Below are 17,282 nucleotides of genomic sequence, written 5' to 3'. Positions count from 1 at the left end.
TTACTAAGCACCTATACCTTTCACCAGCAGCAAAAAATATCTGTGTCAGTGACACAACCAATACATACATAATAAAATTAACAAAAAAGTGATATTGTGTTTTATTATGCTTCATGGTTAAGTATTGTCAAAATTGTTACTAAAACTAGGACAACATGCTTTGTTCTGCTACACACTGAATTAAATGTAATATGTGTTTTTTTACATCCTATTAAAATCAAATGGTTTTATTTAAAAATCAATGTGGGAAGATGCCTTTACATTTTCATATTCAATGTATAACGTTTTGTTCTTTGTACAGTTCTATTACGATAAAAAATATGAGAAAATGGTTTGCAATTTCCAGTAAGTATGTATATAATGTTATGCTACCTTCTCTAAAATTATACATTTTTCTAGTGTAATAAAATGTGTTTTGAGTCTTTCTTTATAATTACTATTAAAATAATAATTATATCTAGGTATGTAACAAAAAGTAATTCCACTTTACAATACTGTCTCTTTGAAAAACTGGAAGGAATCTTATGCTAAAACATACAAACGAATCATGTTACTATAATATTCATTTTATTATATATGTGATGACTCAATGTAATTGGGAAAGTACACAGGTATAATCCAGGCCAATCATTTTGGTTTCTTAGATAACTGAGTTACAAGGTATTTGAGGTACAACAGACTCATACATCTCATCTCTTCATGATCCTAAACAAAGCAAATTCAAACTCCTTCATTTAAGTTTTCATTCCACATGCACAAATAAGACCATTGTTGCACCTAAGGAAGTGGATGCTGATGTAGGCTATTTAGACAATTATAAAATACAAATGGTGATATGTTTTAAAACATTTAAAGGTGTATTTACTAGACTTGTGCATAAATTTGGTTTCCCGAACGTTCACTTTCTATGAACTTCAGAGACCTTTTTGGATTAGGAAATGACAAAAGGGGGAAACCTCTGGATACACCTTTCACTTACAGAAATACCATGTCAAAGTTTAGGAACAGATCCAAACTAAATTTTACATTCCAGGACCACCAGCAACAGCAGCAATACACCAACGGAAACACACATTCAACAGCATGCCATGGGTCTGAATCTAACCAAAAGCTGGACCATTTTGATTTCTCAAAGTAAGGAATGTGATAAAGCAGCATCAATAGTAAGATACTGGGAGCACACTGGCAGGTAGACACATCCATTTCCACAGTATTGGACACTAGATTTTTCCTCTAAATAGAAAAATATTTAAAGTTCCCTTGAGGAGCCACAGGCTTGATTCTCTCCCACCATATTAGAAAAAATAATTAATGCCCCTCTGTGTACATGTGTGTGAGAGAGAGACTGCCTGAGTCTCTGTGTGCGTGTGTGAGAGAGAGAGACTGCCTGAGTCTGTGTGCATGTGTGAGAAACAGCCCGAGTCTGTGTGCGTGTGTGAGAGACTGCCTGAGTCTGTATGCGTGTGTGAGACTGCCTGAGTCTGTGTGTATGTGTGAGAGAGAGACTGCCTGTGTGAGTGTAAGAGAGACTGCCTGTGTCTCTGTGTGAGAGAGACTGCCTGAGTCTGTGTGTGAGAGAAACTGCCTGAGTGTGTGTGTGAGAGAGACTGCCTGAGTCTGTGTGTGTGTGAGTGAGAGAGAGAGACTGCCTGAGTCTGTGTGTGTGTGTGTGAGAGAGAGAGAGAGACTGCCTGAGTCTCTGTGTGTGAGAGAGACTGCCTGAGTCTCTGTGTGCGAGAGAGACTGTCTGAGTCTCTCTGTGTGAGAGAGACTGCCTGAGTCCCTGTGTGCGAGAGACTGCCTGAGTCTCTGTGTGCGTGTGTGTGTGAGAGAGAGAGACCGCCTGAGTCTCTGTGTGCATGTGTGAGAGAGAGAGACTGTCTGAGTCTGTGTGCGTGTGAGAGAGACTGCCCGAGTCTGTGTGCGTGTGTGAGAGACTGCCCGAGTCTGTGTGCGTGTGTGAGAGACTGCCTGAGTCTGTGTGCGTGTGTGAGAGACTGCCTGAGTCTGTATGTGTGTGTGAGACTGCCTGAGCCTGTGTGTATGTGAGAGAGAGACTGCCTGTGTGAGTGTACCAGAGACTGCCTGTGTCTCTGTGTGAGAGAGACTGCCTGAGTCTGTGTGTGAGAGAAACTGCCTGAGTCTGTGTGTGTGTGTGTGTGAGAGAGAGAGAGACTGTCTGAGTCTGTGTGTGTGTGTGAGAGAGAGACTGCCTGAGTCTGTGTGTGTGAGAGAGAGAGACTGCCTGAGTCTGTGTGAGTCTGCCTGAGTCTGTGTGTGTGAGAGAGAGAGACTGCCTTAGTCTCTGTGTGTGTGTGTGTGAGACAGCCTGTGTGTATGTGAGGTTTTTATTTTTTAGTACGAAATCTCGTAAGTGGTTACTAAAAAAATTTAATCCCACCACTGAATTTATACCTTGCAGTGTGGCCATCTCCCACATGGAATACGCACATTGCACAGTCCCCTGCCTTGCCTAATTTATCACTAATATTAATTATTTGTTGTTTTGTGTTGTCCACAACCTAGACATGGCCGGCCTGACAATGGAGCCGAGTGGGGCAACTGCTCCAGGCGGCACTTTTGAAGGGGCGGCACTTTGCCGCTCCAAGCCCTTTTTTTTTTTTAAGCGGAAGAGAGAGAGGGGCGCTGAGTGGTTTTCGCTTACCACGTTGCCCTCTCGGTGCCCCTCTCCTCTGCGAGCCCTCTAGCTCGGTCTCGGTGCCGGCTTGTAATGCTGAGCGCCGGAAGATGACGTAATTTCCGGCGCTCAGCATTACAAGCCGGCACCGAGACCGAGCAGGGAGACTCGCCGCAGGGAGACTCGCCGCAGGGAGACTCGCCGCAGTACAAGGGGGGGGAGGGTAGATAATAGGGAGGGATGGAGAGGAAGGGTAGATAATGGGGGGGCAGCAGGGACGGAGGGAGAGGAAGGGTAGATAATGGGGGGGCGTTTTAAACTTCGCCCCAGGTGGCATTTTGTCTTGGGCCGGCCCTGAACCTAGAGGTTTTGCTGGATGCATAACTATGCAATTCAGGAACATTGTTTAAGAACTTTATACACACAGTGTGCATGCACAGTCTGGTGCCAATTAAATATTGTTTTGTGTCGTCCAAAGGTTTTGCTTGTAGCATAAATGTGCAACTGTCTAAGAACTAGCACACTGCATGGATGGAGATTCCCATGCCTTGCCTAAACTGTCACCAAACTATATCAAGGACTATGTGTTGTTTTGCGTTGTCCAAAAACTAGAGGTTTTGCTGGTAGAGTAAATGTGCAACTGCCTTAAACCCAATTCAGGAACATTATTTCAAGAAAAAAGTTGTTACATGCCTACATGTGCTGAGAGTTGAATTACTGACCAGTGAGTATGGTTTTACCAGTCATCCTTTTTTTCTTAGTTTAAATCTTAGGGTCACAATAACTGTAGTTTGCCTAAAGGTTCTTTTGAGCGAAAATGCTGTTCCTGTGCTTATAGCTTCACTGCTGCATAGTCTGATACTCTTAATATGTTTAATTAGGAAAACAATGGAAACTTTCCAAACAGGTTCATCTAGCTTTGGCAATTATAGTGAATTTGCATGCCAGTGGCAATTATTGTTATTTACATGTCATAGTTAATATAGTGCAACTATTTCAAAATGAGGAAACAGACAACACTCAATTCACATCAAATGTTTTTATCGCATACATAAGTTGTGTACCTGCACAAAAATGGAGCTGCAAGCCTATTGTGTAAAAAAGCTAGTATATAGGCTTAAAGTTTGTATATAAACTGTATGTGTATGGTGAAAATTAACAGACTAGTAGAAATAAAATATAAATCTATCTTATATATTTACAAAGATCCATTTTTTTACTATATAAACTAAAGCATGCGTGGTGTTTTTATTCATAAGTTACTTGTGTTAATTTTGTGCACAATAATAAGCGAAGTAGGCTGAAACATGCAATATTTCTTTCATGCCAAGTTTTATCCAGTGTACAAATGTTTTTTCTTGTTCAGACTGGTAATATCCTTTTTTTTTTCTTTGCGTGTTTATTGTGGTTCTATATGCTTTTAATATGAAAATATTATCAGGAATATTGACAGACAGAAGATTCAGCAAGTATATGCTTGTTATACAGAATTAAAATTATGTAACATAACTCTCAGTTAGACATGATGAGTACTCTATGCAATGGAGTGTGTAGAAAAATACCCATTAATGTTGGGTCCACCATCATTGGTTGTCCCAGTACAGAGCAGGCCTTCCACTGTTTCTTATATTGGAAGACCTTTAATTTATGAATACGATGACCAGTAGTTTCCAAAAAAATCCACATGAACAATAATAAAATGATAGAATAAAATGAGAGAGATATGCTCAATATGTATTGAGCAGAGTTTTCACTATATTGTCTTTAGCCCCCTCAATCCATTTGGTATGTGAGTCAAGGATGTCCCAAAGGACAGTTAGTCTGTTTTAATCCCCATCCCAGTGAGTATGGGATGGATGGGTGACTAGGACCCATATATCCAATGCATATTTAAATACCCTCACTGTATTAGCCTCTAACACTCATGGGAAGCTGTTTCATTTGTCTGCTATGCTCTTGGTAAAGTATAAACAGTGGCTAGGGTGAGTAGGGGTTTTATGGAGCTCTATAATCTCTCCAGATTCATTTAATTGCCCCCATCCCACCACAAAATGTATAGGAGTAGAGGAGATTGAGTGCCACCCCCTCCATGTTCAATAGGGATTCCTTTTTAACATTTTCTTTAAAGTAATAATTGCACAGGAAAAATGGGGTGGGCTCGCAAGTGACTTTACCACCACCTGTGAATCCTGCAAGTTGAAACTTCCAACTCACGCGTGCAACTTTCAGGTCAATCTGCGAGTTGCTTGTTTTTTTAAATCCACATAACCTTGTCTATGCTGTAGGCAAGTGTATGAGAGTTGTGAGTACATTTTTTGCGAGTGCTATTGCAAGTTGGATTCAGTGGACTTGTCTGATTTGTGTGAGTTTTCTATTGTGATCCCTTGCAGTTTAGTAAATAGATACAATTGACTCCCCCCCCAAAAAAAAAAAAAAAAAAAAATTGTAAATTCCATATAATAATGCTGGTTAAATCCTCTTCTATACTTCATCTCAATTCACTAATGATGCATTAGACAAGTCGCTAATCCTTCAATGAGGTAACTTTTTTGTATGCAAAACAGTATTAAAATTGTTTGCTAATACTGCATATTTGTTTTTGTTTTGGCTGGCTACACACATCTGTCTAGCTTACAGTTCATTTGTTTGCATAATTCCTGCAAGCATATATTATAATTGACCTACAAAGAAAATATCAGGTTACATGTAATATGATACTGAAACACCTTCACGTTATAATCAGTATATAGTCTGATAGGAGCTTTTGAAACATGTATGGGAATCTGATTATTCAAACTCTTTCCTTCTGTTTGCTCTGGAAACGTTTGTTGTGTTGTATTACCCCTGAATATGCAGCCGCTCAACAACCAGGTGACATAATAATAGGAGGAATCTTTCCCATTCATGAATGGGTTTCAAAGCCATTAGATCAACCATATTCAAAAGAGTTTATTTGTACCGGGTAAGTTTCATACTATATTTTTTTTAACATATTAATATTACTATTTATTACAGTTTTTGTAACATCAGCATTTATATTGTTATATCATCTATGGATGTCCAGTTCTAATAGAATATTTTGTTAATATTATTATTGTTGTTAGAATGGTTATTATTAAACATTCATAGGACATGTAGCTTACAAAAGCTCTACTGTATGTTTTATATGTTTTGCTTATATTACAATTTCAATACAATATGACTGATGAAGTCATTCGATTTCTATTTTTCATACCCCAAAACATCTTGATGTTAAGATATAATAGTGCTCTTTCTTTCCAGGTTGCAGCTACGGAGCATGGTTGCTGCCTTTTCATTCATACATGTGATTGAAAAGATAAATAATTCTACCCTCTTACCAGGCATTACTCTAGGCTATGAAATTTATGATTCATGCTCTGATTCTTTGAAAGCCACTCAGGCAATAATGAGACTAATCCCAGAGGCTATTTCAGTGAACAACTCTGTTGGCTGCCACAATACAGAAATTAAGCCATCTGTTAAAGTTGTGGTTGGAGAAATGTTTTCAGAAATTTCTGTTGCAGTTTCCAGAATTCTGAACACCCATTTTATCCCACAGGTACAGCATTTATTTTCTTTTAACATACATTGTACATGATATGTGTTTCTTACATTATATTATCAGTTGTAAAGTAAGAGAGTTGGGTCAGAAGCAAAACTATATTTCTTCTCAGTGGCTGTATTTCTATTCCGGGTATCCCAATGCATGAATATGTCCGCTGCGCTTTAAACCTGTGGAGTAAGTTGAGGCTACAATAAAGCTTCACCCTTTTTTCAGCCTTCTTCCTTCTGGAGTAAATTTGGCCCTGCTTATTGGCATTCTTTGCCGATTAAGTGCATGACGTTTAACCACTAATGTACACAAGCTAGAGAAAATATTGATAAATGTTATACCACCAAAACAATCTATCCATAAAAAATTGTGTCAGGCCCCATCTGGGTTGCGGAGCTGCATGTCTTTAGTTTCCCTTGCCTTGCTACAGTTTCCCTAGTCCTTGCCCCACCCGTGTGTTCTGTTTGTCTCAGTCAGCAGTCTAAAGGTATGTCTCATTGCTATGTGTTTAGATTTCATGTTTGGTTTGTTTAGTACCTCTGTAAGCAGGGTTTTAGCGTTAGGACCCACCGTCATTGGAGTACTTTGTCGTAGTGGTGGGCTAAGCATACTATGGCCATAAGATGTGACGGAATCTCCAATTGTTATCTCATAGTCCTAGGCTAGCCCTGTGTTTATGTGTGTCAGTCTTTTATGTGCCTTTGCCTCTCTTCCCGGTATCATCTGAGGGTTTTGGCTCCTCTACCCATGTCCCAGTTAAGCTGTCCTATCCTTGCTTAAAGGAAAAGCATCTGAGGATTTCGGCTCCTTACTCCATCACCTGTATTCCTTTCTCCTGTACTCTGCTTAGCTTCCCTACTCCCAACCTGCAGCATCCTGCCCATTTCTATGTTCTGTTATGTCTAATACCTGCTCCAGGGTGCCTGCAGGTTATTACTTTGTTTTGAACTGGATAACCGCAGATATGTCAGGTGCTCAACACCCTGGAGAGTGCGGTCGCCCTGCATCAGGCCCTGTCCTACTCCGCTACTGCGCAATAACTCCTGAACTCCATCTTTGGGCACTCTGGGTCCTGGTAGCCGTCTGACCACGGACCCGGGACCTTACATATTGTTTGTTTTTTGTATGCATCTCGCACTTCAGAAAGCAGAAGGCCTGTTAAATGCCCACAGAAATCATAATACTCGGGGCCGGCCTTAGGTGTTCAGGCGCCCTGTGCGGACTATTTCTCTGGTGCCCTCCTCAACAAAAAATAAAGGGAAAAAATCTAGTTCTAATTAGAGATTATTTATGTGCAAGTGCAAACAAGCACAATAATATATAACTGGAAACACTGGTAACAATAATGTACCTTAAATATATTAAATATAGGAAAAAATACAGCTAACAGTGCAATCTTTGTAACAAAAACATTTTCAAAACAACATTGTAACAAAAAAAATTGGACCCTAGGCAATTATTTCCTTTGCATGCACCATAGAATGCAATCACTCCCTCCGCTCCCACATGGAAAAAAATATATTTTCCACACTGACTGCAGATTAGGGGAAGACTGTGAGAGTCAGTGCAGTCTTCCCTCCCACTGCTGTGACTTTGAAAGGTCCTCTCTCCTGTACTACCTTTTGTCCCCTCATTCACTAAGCCACACCTCTCTTTTCCTTCCTCCCTGTAGTTTAGGTATAGATCAAATAAACAACACATGTAAACAACACTTGCGTGTATAACATTGCAGGTATAGTCCAACAGATTAACACACAAATCCGGCTTTGCAGGTATAGATCAACTGGAAATCACATTTAAACTCAGCATTAAAGGTATAGATAAAAAAACTAAATTACAGGCATAGATCACAGGTTGCACCACCCAAAGCCAGCCCTGGTGTCCACATTGAACTTGACCAGCACCCATATCACACACACACAAATTACAGCCCAGCCTGAGTCATATTTGTCCCCAAACAGCCCATCATGAGCCATCTTTGTCCCATAAACACCCTGCCTGTGTCATTGTTGTCCCATAAACACCCTGCCTGTGCCATCTTTGCCCCATAAACACCCTGCCTGTGCCATCTATGTCCCATAAACACCCTGCCTATGCCATCTTGGTCCCCAAAGCTCAAACACCCTGCTTGTGCCATCTTTGTCCCATAAACACACTGCTTGTGCCATCTTTATCCCATAAACACCCTGCCTGTCCCATCTTTGTCCCATAAACACCCTGCCTGTGCCATCTTGGTCACCAAAGCTCAAACACCCTGCTTGTGCCATCTTTGCCTTTCCCCAAATCACTTATACATCTATCATACACACAAAACACTTATACAGTCACTCCTTCAATCTGTAATTTACAAAATTCATTCACACAATTATTCATTCTCTCACTCATTCATACAAATCATTTACACATATTCATTAATGCATTCTCACTATTCATCCACACATTAATTTATTCTCTCTCATTCACACAATTTATCCACACATTAATTCATTCATTATCTTCCTCGTTCACACTTTTTTCAAGATTCTTACAATCTCCTCCCCTTCTTACTATCTACCCCCTCTCTCCCCTTCTTACTATCTACCCCCTCTCCCCTTCTTACTATCTATCCCCCTTCTATCAATCCCCTCTCACCCCCTTCTTACTATCTATCCCCTCTCCCCTTCTTACTATCTACCCCCTTTCCCCTCTTCTTACTATCTACCCCCTCTCCCCCCTTATTACTACCTACCCCTCTCCCCCCCTTATTACTATCTACCCCCCCTCCCCTTGCAGCTCACTTACCCTGTTGAAGTCCTGTGGTGGGATAGGGAGGCCTCAGTCTCTCTGTCCTGCCGCAGCACGCACAGCTTCACTGCTGAGCATTGGAATATCACGTCATATTTCAGCACTCATCATGAAGCACCGCACCGTGACAAAGGCCTCAAGCTCCCACCACCGCAGTCAGAGCAGCGGTAGGGAGCTGAGGACTCAAAGGGGGCCGAGCGGTTGCTAAAAACTTTCAAGTGCTACCACTCGGCGCCCCTTTCTCTCCTCCTCTTCTCCTTGCCCCTGCCACCTCCGCCCTGGCGTTGGTGATGGGACGGCTGCATGGAGCCCCTGCTGCACAGCTCGCACACCCCTAAGGCCGGCCCTGATGATACTACATGCACTCATATTAGCAAAACGTGCTGCATTCATAAAATACCATGACTGAAGTACCCTCGATATCCGGGCCAGGCCCCCACCCAATTTCCCATTACCCAATAACGACAGACACCAGATAGAAAATGGGTTGAAAAGGCCACAGCAAATTTATTTATTAACCAAGTCATTGCTACGCAACCTTAGGCTCAACATCTTGTTGCGTTAACGGGGTAAAGACAACCAAACTGAACACATAAATATAATAAATAACATCAATAAACATAAATAATTAACAAAACCCATAAAGTCACTGAGGAAACTAGGAACTGCTACACAGGGAAGGACATACCAAGATGCCCAAACCCAAACTTGAGGCTCCCAGCACCACCTACCAGTAACCTGCCACCAAATGCCCCCCCTAGAACATTCACACCCTCTAGATGCCTTGTAAGCTACCAACCTGGCTGTGACAGCATGACACCACCACCCAAACACAATAAACAAAGGCAGAGGGATAAACAACACAGGGTAAGGTGACAAGCAAATGGCCCTAAAATAACTATCCAATTTAACCCTACCCCTAGCTCACCAAATTTGGGGCCAAGGCCTAGCCTTACTCGGGATCCCAGTCAAGGCCCACTCTGGCCCATGCTGGCCCCCTAGGGCATCATTAGTGTTAAAATGAATAATAATATTTCTGTCCATTGCATCAGTTCAAACATGCTTATGAAAACCTTCTCTAATTGTGTATCAACATGAAGGTTAAATAATTATTTCAGTTTATATGACCCAAGATTACATAATCACACACATAATTACATAGGTTGCTATGGACAAATATTAAGTAATAGTTGCTGTGAATAAAATGAATTCTCTCATGTTTATTCCACTTATCACGTGAATGAATTTATACTCCATACCTATTGTTGTTGATACTATACTTATGTATACTCAGGCATACATGTCTTGTACTGAAATTGTGCAGGTAAAGAGTGTGTGTGCAGGTAAAAAATGTGGGCATTTTGTATGCCATTCTCCATACTTCCATACACACCTCCATAAAACACACTTGGACATTAACTCACTTATAATAATAATCTTTATTTTGCCTTTATGCAGATAAGCCCTGCATCGTCTGCTGCTGTTCTTAGCAATGTGGTGAAGTTCCCTTCATTTCTCCGCACTGTCCCAAATGATATATACCAAACCATTGCTATTGCAAAGCTGATCAAATCATTTGGCTGGAACTGGGTAGGAGTTATTGCAACCGATGATGATTATGGACGTTCTGCAATTCAATATTTGACTGAATACCTTGGACAAGAACAAATATGTAGTGCATTCTCTAAAGTTGTTCCATCAAATGTTAATCATTCTTCTTTGCCTGTTGAATTGGACAAAATAACACAGGAACTCACAAAGAGCTCTGCAAATGTTGTAGTTGTCGTAGTAAAAAGCTCTATTGTCATAAAACTTTTTGAAAGATGCATAAGAATGAACATATCAAAGGTATGGATTGCAACTGATGTGTGGTCAAGCTCAAAAGAAGTTTCTAGTATTGAAGGTATTGAAAAGGTTGGAACCATTCTTGGAGTGGACTTTACAGTAGGCAATGTTGAGGGCTTTGCAGAATTTCTACAAACTCTTCATCCTTCAAGACAAGGAGTATCAAACAGGTTCCTTGAAGAGTATAAAGAACTGAGATTTGGCTGTCCAGATAGCTACAGAAAATATCTAGAGTGTATAAACTCATCATCCAAGAACTGCATTCTTCCTGATTATGTTCAGAGGAAATCCCCTCTAGCATGTATAGTGGACAATGTAATGTCTTCAAATGATGACTATTTGTTGCAGAATACTGCGTGGAGCACAGTATACAGCACATCTCTGGCTGTGACAGCAATTGCTCAGTCTCTCAAAAATATAATATGCAAAAATGGCAAATGTGACAAGGATAAGGAATTTTCACCCCGGCAGGTAGGTTAAAAGCTACATTAAAAACAGTAACTAGCAGTACTCTTTGGTAACAAAACATGTTTATCCTAGTTATTACAATGTAACTTGTTTTTTTACAGTGGCTCAGGGAACTAAAGAATGGGAATTATTCCTTCAACGGAGAGATGTTTAGTTTTGATGTTATGGGTGATGTCCTGAATGGCTATGACATAATATATTGGCAACAAATGAAGAATTCTATAGAATTTCGGTTTGTTGGGAAATATGACATATCCAATGGCACTATCACCTTAAACAGAAGTTTGATTTTTTGGAATACAAGACACAATGAGGTACCAACCTAGCCATAAAAATATACTTTCCTGAATTATCCATGCAATAGCTGTGTTTATATAAGAAATGGCAAGTGGTATATAAATTATTAATGTGATGAGAAAAGTCCATCTCCAAGTACAAGCAGTTTATTTCTAATATGCACCAATTGTAAATGTTCAATCACTTAATAATTTGTGTCTATTTTTTTACAGGTTCCCTTTTCAAATTGCTCAGAAACATGCACTGCTGGCTATTACAAACAACACTCATACACAACGTGTTGTTATAAGTGTATCGAATGTACAGAAGGATATTACAGTCCTGCAGCTGGTATGTATGGCATGAAAAATACCAAAGGACACACTTAACATATAGTTAAATGTTTTTGAATTTTTTCTAGACACACCCCATCTGACATGGTTTATCTTTGTCTCATTCTTTAAAATCACAAGAATCTGGCATTTTAACAGGGGTGTGTAGACTTTTTTTATATCCAATGTAAATATGGACTTCATGACATAACCTATTTTATAACATATAAAGCTATGCAAAAGTTTTAGGCAGATATGAAATAATACTGTAATGTAAGGACACTTTTAAAAATAGACATGATAATGGTTTATTTTTATAATTTAACAAAATGCAAAGTGAGTGATGTGAAGAAGAGTCTAAATCAGATTAATATTTGGTGTGACCACCCCTTGCCTTCAAAACAGCATCAATTCTTCTAGACTCACTTGTACAAAGTCAGTAAAGTCACTAAAAAAAATTACTTGGTTTCTTTTTCTTCCTTGTAGATATGGACGAATGCTTGAAGTGTCCTCTTTCACAGTGGTCAAAAGGTGGAAGCTCTCAATGTGAAAACAGGACAACTCAATTTTTACACTGGAAGAACCCGTTTGCTATCACGTTGGCAGCTTTTGCATCCTTTGGTTTTCTGTTAGTTTTAATAATAGGCTTCTTGTTTCTAAAACATTCAGATACTCCAGTAGTTAAAGCAGCAGGGGGCAGTTATACGTACCCACTGATATTATCTTTATTAGTAAGCTTGACAAGCATTGTGTTTTTCATTGGTCACCCAAGTGATATTATGTGTCAGATCAGACAACCTCTCTATGGTGTGAGCTTCACCCTTTGTGTTTGTTGTATATTGATTAAATCTTTACTCATCATACTAGCATTTGAATCGGCAAAAAGAGCCAAAAGGTTAAGCAAGTTAACTTACCAACCAGTTGTTATAATTGGTGTATTAACAGGAGTTCAGATGTGCATTTGCATATTTTGGCTCCTACTGAATGGGCCATTTGTTGCAGAGATCTACACAATACCATATCTTCTAATTCTGCAATGTGATGAAGGATCTTATGTTCCCTTTGGGATCATGTTGGGATACATTGGGTTTCTTGCATTGACTTGCTTCCTTTTAGCTTACAAGGGCAGGAAATTTCCTGAGAAATATAACGAAGCCAGGAGTATCACATTCAGCATGCTCATCTACATGTTTGTATGGATTATCTTCATCCCAGTCTACATGCATACCAGTGGCATGTATCTATCAGCTGTGCAGATTGTTGCCATATTAGCTTCAGTATATGGGGTTATAGCCTGCCATCTTTTAGCACCATGTTACATTATATTGTTCAAAAGAAAAAGTAACAATAGAGAGAGATATCTGCATAGTATCAGGGCTTTCTGCAGGGTAAGGAGAACAGCATTGCCCACTTTACCAAGTAATTTGGATTTACATATCCCAACAGCTAGTGTTCCAGGAGGTGAAACTACTGTTAGGAAAAGACATAAAAGCATATAGTACTGGGGGTTCGGTGATCTGCACCTTTTTGTCCGCAGGCGGTCTTAAGCCCTTAACTGACTTGTCTGCCCACTCGCCTCCTTCCCTGATGGATAGGTTCCGCTACGCCCAGCTGTGCAGCTTTTTCCGGTCCCAGCCTCGGAAGCATGCTATGCTGAGGGACTGCACACGATTTGAGGACCTCTGTCTGGCTTCTACGCTCCCGCCATGTCATATTTCCAGGCTGTATGGCCTCCTTCTTGAGGCCTTTCATACGCTTCCGCCTTCGTACATGGGGGGGCTGGGAGTCCGAGCTCCAGACTACCTTCTCAGTTGACCAATTGGAGAAAATCTGCCTCCTCACGCATGGCTGTTCCAGGAGTAATGGGGACCAGGAAATGCCCTATAAACTGTTATCCCGTTGGTACAGGCCCCCGAGCATAACTTCCACTTACCGCCCCGATGTCCGCAACAGGTGCTGGAGATGCGATGCCACCCAGGCTCCCTCCTTCACCTGTGGTGGCACTGTCCACGCATTATCCTGTACTGGACTTCTGTACACTCGCAGATACAGCACTTTACGCACAGGGCCATCCCGTTCACCCCGGACTTCCTTCTCCATATACCTTACTCTGAGCGTTGGAAGTCTGTGGTCCGCCACCTCCTGACTGCGGCAAAGGCACTTGTCCCCCTGCACTGGGGTAGCCCTACACCACCTTCTTTCCGGGAATGGGTCCTCCGCGTAGAGCGGATACGAATCTTTGAGGAACTGCACCTATTGGCAACCGGAGTGACTGAGAGATACAGGTCCACCTGGTTCTATTGGCTGGAGTTCGTGTCTGGCCCTCTTGGATTAGACCCCCCCCCCGGAGCGCTCCTATCTCTTCTCTTCTTCTCTGTCTTTCTTCGCCCACCCCTCACAAGTGAAGTTGTTGATGATTGAAAGTTAAAAATGTTACAGGTCAAGTCTAATATTAAATGGCTAGCAAAAAAATATTTTAAGGGAGATTTCAAGGCTGTGTGGATGATAATAAAGTCACTTTTGCTAATAATGACCCTATTTTTCATGCATCGGATACTTAAGTAGAGTTGTTATGACAACTGCTCTGTTTGATAAGATCTTGGCAAGCAGATTTATCAATTTGTAAAATACATAACCTATATTTATGCATATATTATATCCTCTTTGCTTTTTATACAAGTAAATTGCTTCGGAAGCTTTGAAAAAAGTCTTGTTTTCTGTAAGTAGATATGTTTATTTTATTTTTTATATCTAGAGGAATACAGAGGGATACAGGTATTCTTTATAGAAACAGAGAGACATAAATATATAATGGAATGGCCTGGAATGGTAAAGATTAAACGTGAGAAGATCTAAGAATAACATAAGGCTACCCTGAAGTTAAAAAAAAACTTGAAAATGTGCAAACTAATCAAATGCTGCGAATTAGGGGCCATAGATCACCAATTAGGAATGCCTATCGAGATCATAAAACTGAAAAACCTGTAGCTAGACACTTTTTGCCATTTCAACATCAATTAGCCCAATTTTGTTTTGTTGCCATAGCTCATGTCCTAGAAGGGGGGGGTAATTGGTCCAGGGCTCTCCTGCAACGAGTGTAACTGGATCCATACTTTCAATACGGTGGCACTGAAGAGTAAAAATGAACAATTACATTACATTATATTATATAATTCCTAAGTTGTTTATTAAGTACAGGTATGAAATTTGATGAAATCTCTCGTGCCTGTTGATAAACTCCAACTGTGAACACTTTGATTTAATTGTGTATACTTTTGTGGGGCTAAAGTTACAATGATGTCCACTTACTTAAATATAAGAGTGCTGTTTCTAATCACTTGAGTGATTAATACATGCACTTATATTCTGAGTTAGTTGACTATAGACGTGAGATATTGCATTTTGCAGGGGGGGGGCAGGAACATACAGGTGATTATGGTTAATTATGTTTTATCTTGATAAAGGACCCTGATAAGGTCCGAAACGTTGATGACTTGAGACCGAATATTAAAAATGTATTAATATGATTTCTTACTAAAGTCCTGTGAGTGTGTTTTTTCTTTATCAACTGATACATATTGGTGGAACAGTGCCCCGGCAGTTGTACCGGTTGAAATAGGGTAAAGGCTGAGTATAGGCGTATTGGATTTATATATATATGAGATCTGCCATAAGAACAGCCTAAAACACTCTTTGCTGGAGAAACACCCATTGATCATGTACTACCTTCTCTGTGAGGCAGGGACATATCTAAACTACTACTATGCAAAGCAGCATTTTGGATTATGACACTGGACACTGTTGTACTGAAGGGACTTAATGAAAATCTTCCACACTCATGTTTTTTAGATACAAGATAAAAACATGTGAAGTTGATATATTTTGTTTAGATTTTTAATTTGTTTTTAATGTTTATTTTGCACATGTTATGTCAAGTCCTGCTGGACCCTCTATGCAGAGTCTGGTCAGTGCCCAGATGGGGGTTTTCACTGATAACAGCCCCTTTTCCTTTACGATTGAGCCCTAGGGGACTCCATGGCTCCAGGACTTTGGTCATCTGCAGGGGCCTCCTCTGGCATCAACCAATTGGTTGATGCCACAGGAGGCCCCTGCAGGCGACCAATAGACTCACTCACACAGCCCCTTAACTTCTGACGGCGAACCTACGGATTTCCGCTCCTGTTGACATCTCCGATGCTACGTAGATAATGGGAGCGGAAATCTGTAGGTTCATCGTCAGGAGTTAAAGACCTTTAACTCTTGGAGCGGCGAGACAGGCCAAGTTCCCCCGTCAATTGGTTGACGGGGGAATTGCATATTTACCTCACACTGTTTGTAACCAATCGTCAGACACTTTAGCACAAAGTGTTAGTCAAAGATGTTCTGTGGATGGGATAATTCGCACACAAACACGCACCCGGTCTCTTAGTTTTGATACAGAGTTAAAAGCTTGCCTGGATAAATCATACCTATTCCACCTTGTTATCCAACTAAATATATGGAATAATGATCAATGCAAGTTACTGAGCAATCTTATTTACTCTCACCTGTGAGATAGAGCAAACCTCGAATGTATGGACCATTGATAATTTAAAACCTATTAAAAAGAGAAAATACTGATACAGACGATGATGCATCTGAAGAACTTATACTTTACTTATTGATATTATGGCTACGGTAAAACTGAGTTTGGTGCATGCTATTGTTTTTATTTTTATGTTGACTACTAATTATAATAATTGTAGCTATGATGCAGCTTCAATGGGATCCAAGCTTACCACAAGGAATATATTCAGATTTCTATATTCAGAAAATGATTGTTGGAGAATTACTGATGTTTGACTCTTGCAAAAGCCATAAGTATCCATTCTTAAAGTGGACAGATATTGGTTAAAGCCATTCTGGATAAAGAAATTAAGCAGTTACATTTTAAGGATATGTTTTATATTCTGGAGCATGGAGGTTGTGGCGTTTCAGTCCAAAAATAGTAATAGCACAACCTAATTATACTGTATACTCCCTATACCAAAAATTTGCTTAATATATTCAACTGATGTTCTTATTCAAGAAATTGAATGTTCAATTTGCTAAAGAAGACCTTGTGACTATGTAAAGTGTAGTACTAAAAATAAAGCTGAACTTCCTTATGTTGAAACAATATGTCCTATTGATGATACTGCGTTGAATGTTTTATACACAGAAATTACTAAGCTGGAATTTTATAAATGGCCTGTGAAATCTTGTATACCAGGAAAAAGAAAATTGAATAATGCACAAGAATTGATAACTGTGGGAGATCTCTTAAATTGTTCTTGCCAAGCTAGTGGGAATCAGATTACATTTACAGAGTGGACATATAGGCATG

The 17,282-nt window shown here is 40.1% G+C and overlaps 1 protein-coding gene across 1 annotated transcript; it reads left to right on the top strand.

Annotated features, from left to right (window-relative positions):
• Positions 1-5,409: 5,409 nt before the first annotated feature.
• On the top strand, positions 5,410-13,732 carry LOC128483971 (G-protein coupled receptor family C group 6 member A-like). Its single transcript, XM_053460292.1, has 7 exons — positions 5,410-5,600; positions 5,921-6,218; positions 10,455-11,312; positions 11,411-11,623; positions 11,819-11,936; positions 12,404-13,336; positions 13,455-13,732. Exons 1-7 carry the CDS (start codon positions 5,410-5,412, stop codon positions 13,730-13,732), a joined length of 2,889 nt encoding a protein of 962 aa, XP_053316267.1.
• The last annotated feature ends 3,550 nt before the right edge of the window (positions 13,733-17,282 follow it).

This window comes from Spea bombifrons, chromosome 3 (genome assembly GCF_027358695.1).
Source record: "Spea bombifrons isolate aSpeBom1 chromosome 3, aSpeBom1.2.pri, whole genome shotgun sequence".
NCBI lineage: Eukaryota > Metazoa > Chordata > Amphibia > Anura > Pelobatidae > Spea > Spea bombifrons.
The sequence above is the reverse complement of the archived record's forward strand: the minus strand, read 5'-3'. Positions and strand labels throughout refer to the sequence as shown.